The sequence below is a fragment of the Branchiostoma lanceolatum genome, chromosome 6, assembly GCF_035083965.1.
Source record: "Branchiostoma lanceolatum isolate klBraLanc5 chromosome 6, klBraLanc5.hap2, whole genome shotgun sequence".
Lineage (NCBI taxonomy): Eukaryota > Metazoa > Chordata > Leptocardii > Amphioxiformes > Branchiostomatidae > Branchiostoma > Branchiostoma lanceolatum.
The window spans coordinates 5,389,262-5,408,023 of record NC_089727.1 but is presented as its reverse complement, the minus strand read 5'-3'; the positions used below and the strand labels follow the sequence as shown (position 1 = coordinate 5,408,023).

General features: G+C 41.6%; 1 protein-coding gene across 2 annotated transcripts; it reads left to right on the top strand.

Annotated features, from left to right (window-relative positions):
* The first annotated feature begins 35 nt into the window (after window positions 1-35).
* On the top strand, window positions 36-18,107 carry LOC136437268 (centriole and centriolar satellite protein ofd1-like). Of its 2 annotated transcripts, none has more exons than XM_066431751.1 (29): window positions 36-136; window positions 1,352-1,463; window positions 2,003-2,203; window positions 2,607-2,675; window positions 2,890-2,917; window positions 3,115-3,225; window positions 3,650-3,792; window positions 4,156-4,245; window positions 4,733-4,816; window positions 4,965-5,071; window positions 5,393-5,512; window positions 5,863-5,936; window positions 6,154-6,245; window positions 6,612-6,689; window positions 7,822-7,889; window positions 8,242-8,285; window positions 8,495-8,658; window positions 9,051-9,162; window positions 9,575-9,623; window positions 9,765-9,999; window positions 12,948-13,122; window positions 13,493-13,670; window positions 13,965-14,083; window positions 14,413-14,580; window positions 14,993-15,089; window positions 15,467-15,596; window positions 16,173-16,436; window positions 16,919-16,983; window positions 17,609-18,107. In XM_066431751.1, exons 2-29 carry the CDS (start codon window positions 1,368-1,370, stop codon window positions 17,640-17,642), a joined length of 3,195 nt encoding a protein of 1,064 aa, XP_066287848.1. In that variant the 5' UTR covers window positions 36-136; window positions 1,352-1,367; the 3' UTR covers window positions 17,643-18,107. The 2 variants fall into 2 exon arrangements, with proteins under 2 accessions (XP_066287848.1, XP_066287847.1); XM_066431750.1 differs by having other exon boundaries at window positions 13,962-14,083.
* The last annotated feature ends 655 nt before the right edge of the window (window positions 18,108-18,762 follow it).

Sequence of the window (18,762 nt, the reverse complement as noted above, 5' to 3'; positions counted from 1 at the left end):
GTCAAATGTTAGCCAATCAGAGATGAGTAATGGGTTCAAAAGTCTCAAAATGGCGGCATACATGGATGAAAGACGAAATTTGTTTGTTTATGTGATTGTTTTGATCGCGTTTTAAAGGAATTTTTGCAAGATAAAGGTACGTTATTGACAGAAATAATCTAGTGACGGTGGTATGATGTATTATATTCTCATATTTAAGGGTTTCTCTGTTTTAGATACCTTTTCTGTGCGCCTGTGGGGAGGGGGAGACGGTATGATATGTGGGAAGTGGAAATTATTATACAGCGCGGTAGCAATCGAGTATACGGCTTGATACTTGTACTTTCTGTGCAGTAGTTTTAAGAGTTTACGTTCCTAACTGCTTGTATAGATTTCGTGTCTTGCTAGATAGTTAACAAACAGTTTACTTCGATACAGTGGTCCTTTGTTGTGTGCTGCATTTATGCTTACATCCACAAGGTGGGGCAAATCACTAACCCGCTAGATTCACTTGTCAGGGGTGTCCTTTGCACCAAAGAGGTTGAATATTCAACCTCCTTGTTTGCACAAACAATATCAGTTGTTTATGTTCCTTTCCCTTCGTTTATTTGTACCGGGCCCTTGTGTTGTAACTAACTGCTGATAATCTCATAGATATGTAGCCGTGACGACTAACAAAGGGAGTTTTTGATTGATATTACATAATATCAAGCAAAAACTCCCTTTGTTAGTCACCACTAACGAAGGGAGTTTTTGCTTGATATTACATAAGTATATGTAATATCAAGCAAAAACCCCCTTCGTTAGTCGCCACGGCTAATACTAGATATGAGGCTATTTGATAAAGACAGTAAATTTATGTCTTGCCGTTATGCGTCTCGCTCGGTGCAGTACTCAACCCCTAGTCATCGTGACTGTTCAGGGCTTATACCATACGGGCCATACTCAAGTAAGTAAAAGTAAGCCCTATAACAGTCATCATGGCTACTCATAACCACATGACAGATGCTTTTAAAACAGGAACATGGATAACTCTCACAGAACACAGCATATAGTATGATATACACACACTCTCACTCAGTCAGGGGCATATTCTAACTACATCTAGATATAGGGTAAAGTTTACCAGTAATGTCGAATGCTTTTGGGCCAACTCGGCCCATGGCTTAAATCAGACCAACTCAGCCCCTAACCCTGAACCCTGGCTGAGTTGACCAGGGTGTTGGGCCGAGTTGGTAAACGGTCGAATCGCCCTGATCCCTTTATTGAAGTGTAATCTTAATTGTGTAAACCTTACTTGTCATTCTGAACAAAACTCATCTCATTTTACCTATCAAGTCATCCTCAGACTCTACTCTACTCGTCTTTTCAGGTCATTCTCCAGGGAGATGACTTCCTCACGTGAAGACTCCATGAGCGCAGAAGACCTGAGGCAGCAGCTCTATCACACCTTCAAGGAGAGAGGGCTGCTAGACTCCTTAAAGGTGATTATTCTTATCATCTAAAGACTGACCTCACTTTAAAAGAAATAGGTCATGTAACGGTTAATAAGGAAACTGGAAGTCAGCACCTCTCAGAAGTTCAAAATATCTTTGTCAATCTTTGTGGTATGATAGATTTATCAGAAAGCAATCAAACACCATTTGTAAGGTCCCAGAGTCTACTCTCCAAGCAGAGGTTGGTGGGGAAGATTTTGACCGTTTCATCATATGCCCCGTTTTTCGTCAGCAGTGGGGATAGCTCACGAAAAACGGGGCATATGATAAAACGGTCACAATCTTCCCCACCAACCTCTGCTTGGAGAGTACCAGAGTCAAGTTAGAATAGTGTGGAGTAACGTTAGAATAACGTCTGACTGTTTCCAAATTTTAGCCACTCACTTAAATCACCATCACTTTGTGTTACGTTGAATAAAGCTAATCAAACCATTTGAAGAGTCTGGTGGACTAGAAAAATATTCAAAAACAAGGAATCTTTGTGTCATGACCAGAAGTTTTAAGACACCTGCATGTTTCCCTGACAGAGTCAACTGAGGAACAAACTGATCACAGAGCTGAGGTCCAGCGGCCGCTCAGATCGGGCTCCTCGGCCTGTCGATATTCCAGAGGGAGGGTCTCTGCTGCATAGAGCAGCCAACAGCCTGATAGCCGACCACCTGCAGAAGTGTAGCTACGACTATTCCCTGTCAGTCTTCCTTCCAGAATGTGGGATCTCACGGGATCAGGTAAGAATACTAAGATGTAGCCTCTAGATCACAACAGGCGCAGTGTTGTCATAGCATGAATTGCCATGAAAGTTCATCTGTACATGTGTTGGTAAATGACATTATGAACAAAAGTTCAGTTTTTTTGTTCATATCATAGGTGTACTCAATAGGACTGACTAAAACCTGTCAGACAGTTTTGTCAATGTTATTCAGTGAATATTGGTGGAAGTATTGATTATTGGATCAAATATTAATTGAATGGACTAACTGTTTGTATTCTTTCTGATAAATGATGACTACTGTCTTGGGATCTCTTTTGGTTTTGTAGAATTTAGTAGTGTGTGAAGTTTGTGTTGTCATGCTACATATGACTCTTTTTTATGAGTTTCATGCTTTTCTAAGTTAAGTTGACTTTTTCTAGCTGCTCACCACAAGTGACCTTCTACAACTCCTCAGAGTCAATCCTCAGTCAAAAGTGCACAAGTCATTGGTAAGTTGTTTTTCCTGTTATTGTTCGTTTTGTTTGTTATCTCACTGGGTCAGGGTTAGCCTCTGCACAACTTGAGTACACAGTCAAGTATCATTAAATGAATAGCTGTGTTATGAATATGATATAGCAATAAAATATAAATCCTGTCCATCAAGAAGTTTCATTAACTTCTCAAAGAAGTTATCAAGCCTGATTTTTTTCTCTCTCCTTACAGACCGGAAAACTACATGGTTCTTCCAAAGGTATGTAACCATTCTAGTGACTGCTTGTTAGCAGTAACAACATAGTGTAACTGTGGACTTGTTCAACATTTTGAGTTACCACTTATTACTGAAAGTAGGAATTTTACACAAAGCAGAATCCATTTTTGAGGATTAGTTAATGCATTCCATAGTTTACAAACAGGAAGATGCATGTAGCTATGCTATTTTGCTTGCAGGTTTCCTATGGCAGCTGTTGTGTGAGCTGACCTCTGCCCTCCCCCAGGGGTTAACTGAGGACATCGGGTGCCAGACAGATGCTGCAACTCTACCTCCTGCTGCATCACTCAGTAAGGACACACTCTGCATTTTCTCAGAACCTCCTACCTTTAGTTACAAGCCAAGGTATAAGGTAAAGCCTAAAGGTTCCATAGCCTTTTTGAGGCCGTAGGGCCAGTGGGTTGTTATCCACCATGTCTAGGGCACAGTATTGGAAGGCCTAGCCCATCCCTCTCCTTCCACCGCCTTTTACCTCCCCAACCGAAGTCAGGTACCCATTTTTACACCTGGGTGGAATGAGGAAAGTTGTGTAAAGTGCCTTTCCCGAGGGCACAACATCGGTGGCGTCAGGGGATTCAAACCTGGGTTCTGGGCCAAACACCCTGCCGTTACACCACACAAACCAAAGCCAAACTTAAATGTACATGGTATATTATTGTCCAGTTTCCCTCTCACTCCATATACATTGAGCCAAGCATTGTCTCGCATTCGCAGATGATAAGCTGCGGTCTGTAGATGAACGGTTCTCAGTACAACGGGACCAACTGGCCGCCAGCAGCGCACTGACCATTGAGGACAGGATGTTGTCCTACCAGCGCAAGGTCGACGAGCGTGCAAGGTCACAGGTCAAGCAGGAGGTAGGCTAACATAGGTCATGGGGTCAAAGAGGCACATATGTTGAATCACAAAAGTTGATAAATTTATTGTCTGGTTTGATTTGATTTGATTTGATTTATACTTGAAAAAAGAATGATTCAGATGAAACAATGAATCATGACATATCTTAATCAGCAACTCTTTAGATAAAATATGCTGAAGCTGATATAAGGGAGGGCTACTTGTAAAGATGCTTATGCACCTGTTTTGCCCTACCTTTCACATTGTGACAAAGCAATAGGTAAAATGTCTACTCATTCACAAGGTAATACTAAATAGATTATTGATACTCCAAGACAGAGGAGGTAAGTAGTGAAATTAAGATTGTTTCTGTCTGTTTTTAGGTTGCCCACTTCAAGGAAACAGAGCTGGTTAGGATGAGGCTGGAGGAGAAGGAGAAGACAAGACGGGAGATAGATGCAATGAGGAGAGAGGTAAGAAGGAGGGAGATAATGAAGAAATGGACAACTGGTCTTAACTAGTTCTTCTTTCAAACAATATGATAGTATGTGATCAACAGATGGTTGTATATTTCAGCCTATTGGTGGTGTACTCCATGTCATGAACCCAGAAAGAGAAGCCAATGAAGGGGCCAGTTGCTGGTTGAAATGAAAGTGTGAAAGATTGAATGTTTATGCACAAAGGACATACATAATAACACCCACTTTACTGTAGCTTAGAGCACCAAAGTAGCGGATTCATATATACACTATATAGAGAGCCTTTAGAATCTGAAGTCTTCAAGAAAGAGAGCCTATAGTATAGACTCTATAGAGAGCCTGTTTCCCATTCAGCCTGTTTTCCATCTATCATTTCCACAATCCGATCAAGCAGACTCAAACTTAATCACGATGGCTATGTTCAACCCTACAAAGAAAAAAGTTACCCTTTGTACAAGTAGATGTGCTTTCTATCCCTCAGTTGGAGCAGGAATACCGTATCAAGTCTGATGCTCTGCTGGCCCGTGAGAGGAACGCAATTGAGAGGCTACAGAAGCAACAAGAGGTCAGTACAATAATGTGAGACAATATCAAGTTGCAAGATCTGAATAGCACATTATTTTTTGTCAATTGAAGGGCGGAAATGGAGCTTATAAAAAGTTAGAATTAGAATAGAATTAGAGAGGCATAACATGCGCCATGTCATGTTGCAGATCCAAGACAAAGAGATGCATGCCCAGAGACAGGCCATACTCGAGGAGCTGGAGACGGTACGGAGTAGGGAGACACAGGCTAGAAGGGAAGCAGAAGTTAATGACAGGTAAGGGCTAAAACTTTTAACTTAAGTACCCCACATCTATCTGCACAGCATTGACTGTGAATCCTACAATAGTGTTGTAGCCTTCAGGTGAAGGGTAATTATAATATATCTGTACTGATAATAGGCCAGAGTCTAAAATCATCCCAGGTGAGCGGAATAAGACTTTGCACAACAGGCAGCTCTTGATTGTTCATAGCCACTCCCAAGACCTCTTTATCAATCCCCTGTGTCTCTATTTGTGTACTTTTAGGAGACCATACATATAACTTGAATGTAACATTGTAACCGGCTTTAAAATTCTGTAATTTTGCAACTATACAGAGCTGTGCAGATTGAACAGGACAAGATGAAGAGTTTGGAAGAGAACATCCACCGTAGAGAGGAGGCCGTGAAGAGCATTGAGGAGACTTACGAGAAGAGGCTGAACAATGAGATGATGAAGTGAGCACTGTCAGGGCCATACAAATTACATGTTATGGATGACATCTATGCATGCATTGATTTTGTAACACTGCTTTCTTGTGTGCAGATGTATGTTTGGTAGTGGTAAGGCACTCAGGTACTAGGTAGGGATATCACATCTCAAGACTTAAGTGAAATCACCACTGTGGTGATTTCACTTAAGTCTTGAGATGTGATATCCCTACCTAGTACCTACTATTTGGATACTGTTAGATTAGATGCTGTATCCCGTAGTTACCTTTTCTTGCACAATAGTGTCAACATTGTCCCATAGAAATGTCTTTACTATACAAACTAATTGTCCTAACCTTCGTGTCCGTCTGAAATAGATACAAACTTGAGGTCAAAGGTCAATATGTGAAACGACTTCAAGAGGAAGAGGAGCGGGAAGCTAGGAACAGGGGTGAGTTCAGATTACCTTAGTTTGTGTCCATTTTGGAACAGATACAACGATCTTGAGGTTAATGAAGTGAGACCACATGGCGGTTAACCAGCTCTTTTGTGAAGGATTCAGAGACTAGAATTACAGTATCTGATCAGTGAGTACTTGATATGAAATTCCCAGGGCTCAATATCCTGTGCAGATTAGAACCTAACAAATCTTATATTGTGTTGCACAGAGGAGGCAAGACGCCTTGCGGAGGAGAGGACTGCACAGACCAGGGTAAAAGAGGAACTGAGGGAGACAACAGCCTGTCTTAAACAGCTGGAGGTAAGAATCATCCAGTACCAGTCTTGGTTATGATTTCTAGACTCCTTTCACCAGCAATGTCATTAATAAATGGTCATTGAATAAAATCCAGTTTCTTTTGAGAAATTTGTACAGTGGAGAAAAAGATAGGTTTCCATATGTACTACAGATTCAGTTGCTTGTACATTTAGTTAATATGTGACTACATCTGGCAGTTAAAATAGATGTAGTGTAATGTTAACTTTTCTTTTGCTCCTGACATCTACAGGTTGAGTTTACTAAGTACTTTTCATAGTATTATATTGTATTGTATAAGCTGTGCACTCCTATAAAACATTAGGTCTGTTTTTTTTAATCGTAACCAACCGTTGATGATATGCCTTCCAGAGAGACTTGGAGGCAAAGGACCGAGACATGTCATACACTACCAAGCAGAACCAAGTTTTACAAGAAAGGCTCAGAGAAGTATGGGCACAGCTTTACACCAACCTGAGTCTCTCTCTCTCAACAGGCTTCCAAATACTTGCTTTAGAATTGAAAATTCTAGCACTGATGAAAAAAGGTCTCAACTATCCCAATACATAGCCTCCTTCGCAGACTTCCCGGGAACGGTGGCGTATATATTTGGGGGTTGGGGGTGGTGGCAGGTTATGCGATTTCTTACACGGGCCAAAGAAGTTATGTTGCCGAGGGAGTTATGTCGCTGAGGGACGTTCGCCTTTCCCAGCAGGAAAATACATGTAACCCCCATCTCTTAATCATTCTTTGTAGAAAAGCTTTGAAAACTATTACTAACTTGTCCACACCTTTGTTAAAATTCATTCAAAAGTTTTATCCTTCTACATCTTCAAGCCTACATGTACTACAGCAAAAATGTACAATACTCTGAGTCAGATATTCCACTACAAAGCATGTTACATTGACCACATCTTTGTTGTATTTGAAGCCTGTTGTGTGTCTGCCTACTTGGGTTGTGGAAAGATGTCCTGTTCATGACTGAGTTGGTGGCTTTCTTCTGCTGGTGTCCAGTACACAACTGTTACACTTCTCTTTCACTGTTACATTACTGTGAAGTGCTTTGATTTGGTCAGGGATTCGTTCTAAATCTCTACCCCTATCAAGATGAAGCTTGTCTAACAATATTCAAAACATTAATCAAAGATAAAACCAAACAATTTGCTGATCAATGGAAAATCATTAAGATCAAGCCATCCAAATCAAAGCACCTTCACAGTTATTAATCATTTTGTATTTCGGTTTCTATTATCACATCTAGGGTAACAGGTTTCCTGCTAAATGATCTTGACTGTTGAAACAAAGAAATATCTAACATCTGTGTAGTTTTCTTAACTAACATATTTAACTTATACACCCCAATACTCTATGTTATCACTAACCACAGGTGAATGGAAACTTCCCCTGCTTCTTTGTCATCTTAACAGCTGAATGTCATATCCTCACTATCATCCCAATGCACTCTGTATTATGTAGTGTGTTTGCTCATAATCTTTAACATTTTCCTTTGTAATGTTTTGTTGTCAAATCCTGGTAAAGAAATAGCCTAATGATATCACCTAAAAACTAGACTTGTCCACAGATGGGAGACCTCAGACACATCAAGGAAGAGGCTGCATTACTACAAAGAGACCTGGACTCTGCCAACAGGTATTTGCAAAATAATTATTTTTGTATATGACTTAATCCTGAAGAAATGTAACAGATGCAGTCCTTGAGCTCATATTCAAGGTCCTTGGAACTTTTGTTTTGTGTATTACCTGGATGCAGGGCTGTCTCCAGGACCCGTCCCTCCGTCCCAGAACAGAAATTTGCTTGTTGGGACGGAAAACCACTTTGGATCTCAAAGAATTAGTGGGACGGAAAAAAATTTCAAGCTGGAGACAGCCCTGCCTGGATGTTTAACCTTGATTTACATACTCAAGGTACCTGTATGTAGAAGTAAGAGAACTGAGATTAGAAGTTTTATCATTACAACCCATTATCATGTTTTTCCCCCCAGGAAACTGGCAGAAATGGGTAATGAGCACCAGCAAGAGAAGTTGAGTGAGTACCAATAATTACTACTTGCTTGAAGATTTTCTCATCATTACATGTACCAGTACTCCTATGAACAGAATTAATCATGGCATGCTAGCCAAGTAATATTGCAGTCATGTGTGTCATGTGTAGGGAAACTGGACCTTCGTATTATTCTAATCCTTTGTATGTTTTCAAGATTTTGATAGAATAAAAAAAATGAAATTATACTGCAGGGCTGGAAAAACTGCTGCAGGAGGAGAGGGAGAGGTCGTCACGCCCCCCGGCAGACATGCTGGTACTGCAGGGTGAACTGCAGAGGGAGCGAGCACGACTCAGCACGGAGAAGGCCGTGTGTGAGCACCAGAAACAGCAGCTCAAGAACGAACTAGACTCGGAGGTGGGAACAAAATTCAGCCTTGGTAAACTCCAAGCAGACGTAAAGATCTGGCTCAATCTCTGTTTTACGCCTCTTTTTGCAACACTGACACTCTTTTCTTGTATTGTATTTCTCAACAGTTTGTCTCGCTTTGAAAACATCAACTGCAAGTACATGTAGGAGAAGGCACAGAAATACGATACCAGAAAGAGTACCAATGTTGCAATAAACAGCATAAACACAGAATGAACTGGTTGGAGATACCTGCCCAGGGATGAACCAGTAGTTTGGTTTGACCAAAAGTCATTTTCAAATTATTGTAGAGTAGTCGGTAGGAAGCATGTGGCTCCAGTATTGCTGCTCTTATTGATGTAAGCAAGACTACAAATGGTACAATCTTTTCTGTGTTACAGGTCACCAGAAATAACGATCTGCGCAGACGACATGATGAACAGACACGACTGTTGAACCAGACAGAACGAGAGGTCGCTGACCTCAGGCTGGCCCTACAGCAGACTCAACTGGGTAACTTTTGCAATAGTTATTACAATGAATGGTAAAAGGGTGCATGATTTTTAGAAGGTTCCTACAGTCACAGAAAACATTCTGCTAAACGATAGCCAATTTTCTAAGCCTGAGAAGAAGTTCATAAAATGTCATCTACATATTACCCCTCGAATGGCTAGATATAGCCTGGATACCAGACCTAGCGCAAGACTAATCCCGTAGGCCGGGAAAATAACATGCCCTACCCCCAGAGTTGGCAAAGGGACCGGGACATATGTTTCTCCCCCAGCGCTATGGTCTGGCATCCAGGCTACCAGGTTTTGTACCTTAGATAAAGTTATGAGCTAACCTGAAATTTTCCTGTTTTTGTTCATTGCAAAGTTCAAAGTAAGCCCTGTCATACACTGTTCAATATTCTGTTTGCCTCCAGCCTTGCAGAATGAGATCTACAGAAATCCCAAACCTTCAGTTATAAACAGGTAATCTTACTTTCGATCCTTGTTTCTCTACTTAATTTGATTTTTTTGAATCTGAAATGTCAGACTCTTTGAGAATTCATCCAGTTGCTTGATTTATTTTTTGTTTTGTGATTTTATCTAAGTAGTATGCTCTCTATCCAGTCACCGGTCCTCCACCCCATCCTCTGATGACGACCTACTCAGACCTGCAAACTCTGACCTCTACATGGACACAAGCCTGAGGAAGACCAGGGTGGATCCTGCCCTCCAGTTGGTTGGAGGTTACCATAGCAACAGGATGAGTGACAGGCCTGGCAGGAGTAGTCGGCCTGACAGGTCACTGGGGTTCATAGAGGAGACCAAGCAGAGGTTTTTGCAACTGGAGAGAGAGGCTGAGGTGAATTTTGTGTGTCTATGTTTAACCAGTGTAGATAATATCCTTAGTGTAATGATTTGGCGTGATGTTGCTGAAACCTGTCTTCATGATTGTCTTCTCGTTGTTTCCTACCAGTGGTCTGGAGTAATGTACTTCCTTAGTTACATGTCTATAAGCTTGTATCTACAACTTTTTAAATTTTCTATTTCATGAAATCAAAAACAGTCTTCTCCATTAGTCTGCCATTGGCTTCCACAATGGGTTTACTGTACTCAGCTTTTTAAAATGCCGAAGAGTGAACATACAGTATTTGCTGTCAATTTATCTGTGGTATGGTAACTTGTAATATAGCGCATATTGAAATCTTTCCGTAAGTAGAGGACTCTCCTAGCTTTCTGAGAAATGCACTCGGTGCATGACACGTGTGTATGACTAATCCTGTTCCAGGGCGTGCAAGACGGCACTAGGCTCGCCATTGCCCCTGAGACTGTTACTCCTTTACCACATCCTTCATGACTAATCTTGAAGATGTTGAGAAATGTATAAAATCAGGAACACAGTATGTTAGACAAGACAGACCGGCTCAAGGAATAGAGAGGAGAGAACATGTGAGTTTGGAATAAAGATCGTTTCTCGGCCACGACAACAACTGGAGTCTGTCTTCACTTTCCATCGAAGGACCTCTCTCTGCGATTTCCTTACATGGCGTTGTCGGCAGGATTGCGGTAATATCTCCCTGCACGGGCCGGATCTGTGGCACCACGACCAGCATGGCCGACCTTCGGACGACTACCAGACAACAGGAGATGATCATCCCGGACCCCAGCCAGTGTCAGTCCGGTGAGATCTTGCCTTTGCTTGGTATTGAGCATTGTGATGACCTGGCCACCAATAATGTTTGATTTTTGTTACTCTTTCCGACATAGTCTAATCTTTTAGTGTAAGTCGAAAAAATGTAGACATAACCCAAGATAGATTTCAATAAGGCAGCTTACTAGGTCCTTAGTTTCCAAAGGTTTGATATAGGTGAAAAGGAAATAAAAGCCGTGCTAAGTCGATCCTTCAAAGTAGCAGAACAATACATTTTCCCGTCAACAATCTGAATTCCTCAAGTTTCATGGTGTGATTTTGCTGATGGAAATTCCTTGTCATTTATTAATTTTCTTGTGGATCGAGTGGTGAAGAGAAAAGTAGGTCAATGTTGAGCTGCTGCGTGTTTCTTAGCCTCGTAGATAGACCCTTTCACAGCAGTTAAAAGAAAGGCACACCGACTTGCATAAATTAATGCTGACACTACATGTAGAACAGGCTTGACTGTTGTTGAGATGTAACCCGGTAAGAATATGTCGACAGGAGCTCTACTGACTGCCACAGTGGTTGAGTAGGGGTTCAAGGACAGCCCACAGTCTCCCGGGGTAGGGTAGTAGGTATTGAGGGAGCCTAGTTTGACCTTGTTTGAACTGGTTACAGAGCTAGAAACGTGACTCATAGCATTTTGTAGTAGGGATGGGCAGGTTGGAAGCAGTTTGCTGTTTCCTGAAGCAAGGTTTAGCTTTTAACATGTTTAGATGGAGTCTCAATGGAAAAACAGACAACAGTTGTCAATGAAATGAAGTTTATTTGTTAGGTTTTTCTTGTCCCTAAGTCAGAGGGGGGAGGAGCTGACTGCTGGATGACGTCTACGGAAAGCCAAACAATCGGGCGGCGTTGCCGGTTAGCGGTGACGTTTGGGCGTCGTGAAGGCTCAGCTGATAGCAAAGTCAGTTAAATCCTTACCCCCGGGGCTTAGCGTACATTAGTTATGGGATATCTAGTGGTGAACTGAAATTCGTGTCAGAAATCGCTAGCAAATCTGATGAAGAAATGTTAGGGTCTTGTAGTTTAGTATAGCAAGATGGTGTGGCCAGGTTGTCCGATTCTCTCTACCATGCAGAAGTTAAACCCGGACGGTGGCAGAGCGATCACAGATGACGCACCACTTATGGAGGGTGATAACGGTCCGGACGGTAGCGGAGCAGCCACACAGGGCACCCCACCTATGGAGGACCGAGAATTCCACGGGCCTGTGACCTGATCCCAACAAGCCAGATCGGCAGCCAATGGGGCAAGGACAGGATACAGCCGCCGTGACTGAGACGAAGAGATGAGGATGAAACATGGTGAGGGACAACTGGTGCACCTGAGCGGAGCAGACCCAAGAGACAACAACGATGCGAGTGATGGTGACTTCAGGATGATGCAGATTGCAACCTGAGCACCGACAGTTCAGCATGGACTTGACAAATGAACTCTTGTTCCAGAGACTATATCTCCTGTTCAGATTTCATTTTATTGTGACACACCAGACGTAATGCAGCTAGGGTAGCTCACATCTCTGTTAGCCATATGCCAATATGTCACTATTTGAATGTACATGTAAACTGATTTGTTACCATTTTTCTGTTGTGAAATGCGAGGACGCATTTGTTTCAAACCAGGGGGATGTAATATAGCGCATATTGAAATCTTTCCGTAAGTAGAGGACTCTCCTAGCTTTCTGAGAAATGCACTCGGTGCATGACACGTGTGTATGACTAATCCTGTACAAGGCCGTGCAAGACGGCACTAGGCTCGCCATTGCCCCTGAGACTGTTACTCCTTTACCACATCCTTCATGACTAATCTTGAAGATGTTGAGAAATGTATAAAATCAGGAACACAGTATGTTAGACAAGACAGACCGGCTCAAGGAATAGAGAGGAGAGAACATGTGAGTTTGGAATAAAGATCGTTTCTCGGCCACGACAACAACTGGAGTCTGTCTTCACTTTCCATCGAAGGACCTCTCTCTGCGATTTCCTTACATAACTCACAATGGGATGCACAATGTATGCATGAGAGCATACATTTGTTGGCATGAATGTTTAGGACTAATTAATAACAGCACCTGATGTACTCATTTGACATTGAATATACTTTTTACTTCATAGAATTTGGAGAAGACGTACCAAACCTATCAGCAGAAAATGGGCAACATTCCGTCATTACCGCGGGATCCCGCACAGGGAATTATTGGTCGCCATCACACGTCACCACCGCGCCCAACACACCACGTGTCCTGGGCCGAACCACCGCAGGTCAGACCTGCAACTGCAACTGGGCTAGGTAGGAGGTTTGATTTGTTTCTTTACTTGCTTTCTCGTTTAGTTGTTTGTTTGTGAATGGTTTGACCCAGCCTCTAGACTAGGAAGTCGTGATATCAAATCCAGGCTGTATCGCTCATCCAAAATTCACATTACTGGAAAGAGGCGGAGTCCTTAGGACCGAACGTGATCCACTGTTTACTGTGCTTGTCAAAAAGGGCTGGGGGATTGATGAACCTGTAAATACTATACATATGATCTGTTTCCTCTATCACGACCAATGGAAGAGTTACTAAGGTCATCTGTTCATTGAGTTCATAATTTTGAGCTTAACAGGTTCCAGGTCATTTTCGCTTCACTTCTCTGTGCCTTCAACATGTGAATCCCCACAGGTGAGTCCTACACCAGCACGATCCCCTCACCTATCCGAGGGTCTGACGACCAACCGCGACCTTTGTCCTCCACACCCTACAGACAAGATGGCCATCTCCATGGCAACAGTTCCCTGGGGCTGTCAGAGGTCACGAACTGGAGTCCTGAGCAGACGCTGGGGCCATCTCGCACTCAGAGGTCAGGATTCATAACCCTCTTGTATTCCAAATAGAAAATCATCACTTTTTTTAAAACCATGCAAGGCTTTTACGTCTCTTTTACAAACTTGTCTATGCAGTGGAAGAAAAATCATACAATGACAGTATCTTTGCTTGATTCCAATTCCCTGAAATATGAACCTACATGTAGTGGTCAAAGAGAGAAATGCTGAAACATTGCACTGATCAATTTTCTGCTTAAGGTGATGTCAGATATATAACACAAAATGCAGCTGACCCAAATTAACAAACAGTACATGCTCTTTCCCAGAAGAAGAGAAGACGACATGCCCAGAGAGTCTGTACGCGCCCCTGCCGACCCCATGACTGTGGATGACCTCATCGCCCGGCCAGGGGAACCTAGTGTGGTGGTCTTACCTGGTAGTGAGACAGGTGCAGCACTTACTTTCCTCTGCTATGGAGTTTATGTTTTTACCTTTGTTGTTAAATTCATTTGTTTCTTTACCTGATAGTTTATCTTAGTCCCGTGGCATGGCTACAAAAATTGTGTAAATTTGTCTAAAAGCACCAAATTCGGCACACATATGGGTTCTAAGTTCAAGATGCTGTCACAATGCTCCTGGGCAGAAATTGAGATGGTTCCATATCCAGATTCGTGTAGCATAGGATCAACTATGTGTGTGCCAAATTTGAAAAATCTCCACAATTGTTCTGATTTGTCTAGACTTTATAATCTGTAAACAGTATGAGTTGTTCTTTAGATTCAGAGCGATCTGCCTCCCCACCACTGCACGAGTCGACAGTCCTTGGTGCTGAAAGACGGGCTGTTGAGCCAGAGCCTGACGTCTCCTCCACCCGACCTTTCCCAGGACAGGAGCCACAGGACAGCAGGCCTGTACCATCACCCAGGAGACAAGACACTCTACCAGGTACGGACAATGACAACACAGATCCACAGCTTTCACGGACATGAAAAGCAGGGCAGTCTCCAGGATCCAATTTCCATCCTTGGACGGAAATTTGCTTCTTAGGACGGACAAAAATCCAAAAGATCTGAACTTCATAACATGAGTTGTTGAAAATGTATTTCCGTAAGTGTAAAATGACAGATTTAACCACAAAATTCATGGAAAATATTAAAGCTTGCGATAGTCCTTATGGAAAGCAATGGTAGCTCTGTGTTCTTATATTTACCTATATTCACAATCACAGTGAGATGCATAAAAGGTTGAAATTTGTTCAGCAATCTGTCAAATCTTCGCTTAACAGTAGCAGGGTAGTTACATCCTCTCGTGGAAATGGGGTGGTTCATGAGCCTACATGTATGTGTTTATGCCACAGAAGTAAGACAGGGTGAAAGATGGTCCACCCTGGACATGGAGAGACAATCTCAAGACTGGGCACAGGAAGACAGGAGACAGCAGGAGGAGAAAGAAAGGTATGTAGCTCTGTGGGGCTACCCATTCTGTGAGGTTACAAGCTTAACTTCCATTAACATCTATCTGCCAGTATACATATACTATTCACTTCTTTGAAAAGCAGTTCTTTGAGAGATCTCTAGTGTAGGGCCTCCAGGTATGCACAGATATACACGAGTGCATTATTGATCTCTTTAGACACATTTGTTCAGTACTTGTATGTGACCTCACAGAGTTATGCTTGTAGATGTTTTACTGGGCAACTATGTACAATGCATGCCAGCCTACATGTACATCACTGCAATGCATTCTGTATTTCTGTAAATGCAGAAACCATTTTGCAAACTGTACTTTGTAAACATGATACATATGAAAGTCAATCTCACCTCTAACTCAGGCAAGAGCGGGAAGAAAGGGAGCAGCGAGAGTGGGAAGAGACCATGAGGAAACGAGAGGAGAGGAGGAAAAAGGAAGAGGAGGAACGTGAAAGACAACGGAGGGAACTGGAGAGACTACAGAAGCTAGAGGTGGGAACTGGGCAATTAGTGCCAGGGTGTTCATAATTTCCCATCAACTACATTATGTCTTTTCCACATTCATATCATCTAACCTAGATGTTGTAACTCTTTAATTCATTGCTGCTTCCCTGGACTTACAGGTTTATCTTGACTGTCCTTTTCATGTGAGTTGAAAAGCATAATGTCTTAGACAGTTGGAGAAACGGTGTCTCCAACTTCACAATCTTGGTGCAGTTTTATCAGTAACCATCCCAATCATACATTATACAAAAACAGGAGGTGGCTTGATCCATCCTTACACCCCAAAGTAGTTGCTACATTGTTACATCATGCTCTATTGTGGAAGCAAAATTAAGACAATTGAAAATGGAAATGACAATATTATGCACTACTGATTTCTTTGGCACCAGTTGGAAAGCTAATGCTTCTTTGTCGTTGGCCTATAGCACCGGTGATAACACTTGTACGGCCTACACCTTCAATCTATGTTATGCTAATGAGGGGTCAGTACCATGTAATTGCCACCTTCTCAACCAATCACAAAGCTTTAACAGATTTGACTAAGTTTGATTTGTATGATAATAGGAAGAGAAGGCTGAAGAAAGGAGGAGGCAGCAGCATCAAGAAGAAGAAAGGAAAAGGAGAGAAGAGGAAGAGCAAAGAAGACAGGAGCAAGAGAAAGCCAAGGAGGAAAGAGAGAGACTACAAAGAGAGGAACAAAAGAAGAGGGAAAAGGAGGAGCAAGAAGCTGCCCAGGCAAAGAAAGAAGAGGAAGATGCTGGGATTGACCCGGTGATGAAGCAATACATGGAGAGATTAAAAAGACAGAAGGAGGAAGAAAAGGCAAAGGTATGAAGGTCAAGTTTGTCCAGGTTATGCTGCAACTGTTTTCTCTTGCCTTCCAATTAGGTGTAAAGTAACTGTTTAGAAATGTTAAAATGTCATCGCTTGATATTATACTAGCTTACTCTTTTTTGCATGTCTGCGAGGTGTAGTGGTATGCACTCTCTGCTACTCGCCACACTTGTCCAAAATCCATGGAGCTCATACCTGGGTCTGGGCACAATTTTAAAGAGTAGCATTGTCTTTTTGAATGGGGACGTAAAGCCCGCGACCCCATGTATGAGGGAGATTATAACAAACCTCTGCACATAAAGACATCCAACACACTTATCGCGAAGAGTAGAGGTGATCTGGCGTGCTTGGTTGAATACACAAGCCACACTACATTCGTACTTCCTATTCCTAACAAAAAAGTTTCATGCTCAGTCGAGGTCGGTCGCTTTACCTTTAAGCTTTTCTTTAATGCCTGCTTTGGTGTTCCTCCTCAGGAGGCTGCAGCAGGGTCCCAGTCCAGCATCTCAGAACAGATCTCAGCAGCAGAGGACTTAGGCAGGTGAGTCAGGGGAAGGGTAATCAGGGGAGTGTATAAAAAACATGAGCAGAAAAACTGGAGTTGATAGTGGCAGAAAATGTATTCTTAAATACTGAAATCCACCATTTTTCATAACCCTCACCCATTACAAGCTACCAAATCCTCCTAGCTACTTCACTTCAAACTGCTGATTGCAAGCAAGTCTATCCCAACAAAGAAATGAAAACCAGAGTAACATTTTGGCATATTTAACTATTTCTCAGAACATATTTGATATTACCTGTAATTGCATTTATTATTGGCATGTAGGGGTTGTAGCTTTATATGGAGAAGGGAGACACATCTTGTTAATGTCCATAAATACGGTAATCCAGATATGTTATAATAGAACATTGGGTCAGGGTAGTCTTTAGTCCTTCATGTTTTGTACACCAAGGAAGAGGAAACTACAGAAGGGTATAGCTAGACCTACTGTTACAGTAGTAGAGCTCATGCGACTGATGATTTAGTAAATAACATATCTCAGTTTCAGCAGCAGAATGTGTTGTTTGTTTGTTTGTTTGTTTGTTTGTTTGTTTATTTGTTTTACAAACACCATCCTTTCCATGATTCCGACCTCCCTACATTTTTTGTTCACTATTTGCAGCATTGAAGGTGGCGAATCTGACTTTGAATGGTAGCCCACCAGTCAGCAGTTCCAACCAACAGAGTACAGATACCAGTCAGTGTTACCCTTCTATCAAACTGGAGAAGTTCTTCTCGATAATTATACATACCAACATTGTTTAGTTATGACGTAATGTATGATGACATACCATGGTTTCTGCCCTCATTGAATACTGTAATATCCTATTTTTGTCTGCCCAATAGTTTTTAAAATGAAATACCACACAATTTTATAAGTCATATCAAAGTTGGGCTTTTTATTCTCATTGAAACGTTGCATCATGTAAGCTAAGAAAGATAGTCACAAAATACAACTTTTACGCATTTGTCAATAGATCACAATGTGTACACCATTTGTGAGCATTGTACATGTACATCTCGGTGTCATTCCTTACTGCTGCAAAATCCACACAGTTCTCAAGTATTTGTACAGTACTGTAGATTTTTACCAGCTTTTGCAAAATAAAGATGAAGATTTCTTTGATTTGTACTTATTTGTTATGATCTGAATTCCAACACCAACAATATGGATTTTCTACTCTTGCCTTGAAGTCCAACATCATACAATTAATGTAATACTGATGCCTACTCATAACATGCATGTACTTTTGTGCAAATCAAGAAGATCTCAACAGATCGACTTGAAATTACACCATCTTGGATTATTTTTTCATTGAAAACTGTAACAGAAAAAAACATAAATACAGATAAGGAATATATACTGTATTTATTAGTCATGATCCCTGCCCAACAACTATCACTACGTTTGAAATGAAAGTGACAAATATGGAAAACACACAACATCCTAAGATAACTAACCTAGCTAAAGATCTTAGAACAAACATTTAGCAACTCTTTTCACTCACACTCACATATCTTAATGAGATTTTACTCAGTCTAGCTGCAACATTGAGAAGTCACATAGTCCCAAAGATACCTCAAATTCTACTCTTAGACTATTAAATGGCATATTGATTTTTACAATAGAATTACTCAGGTCAATATATAAAGTATTAGTTATTTGTATACGTAGGCTAGATATAGCTTGTGTATCCTAAAAACCTACAGTAACATGATAATATTGGAATGATAGTTACCATCCCTCACACAACACAGCATACTCATACCACTGCT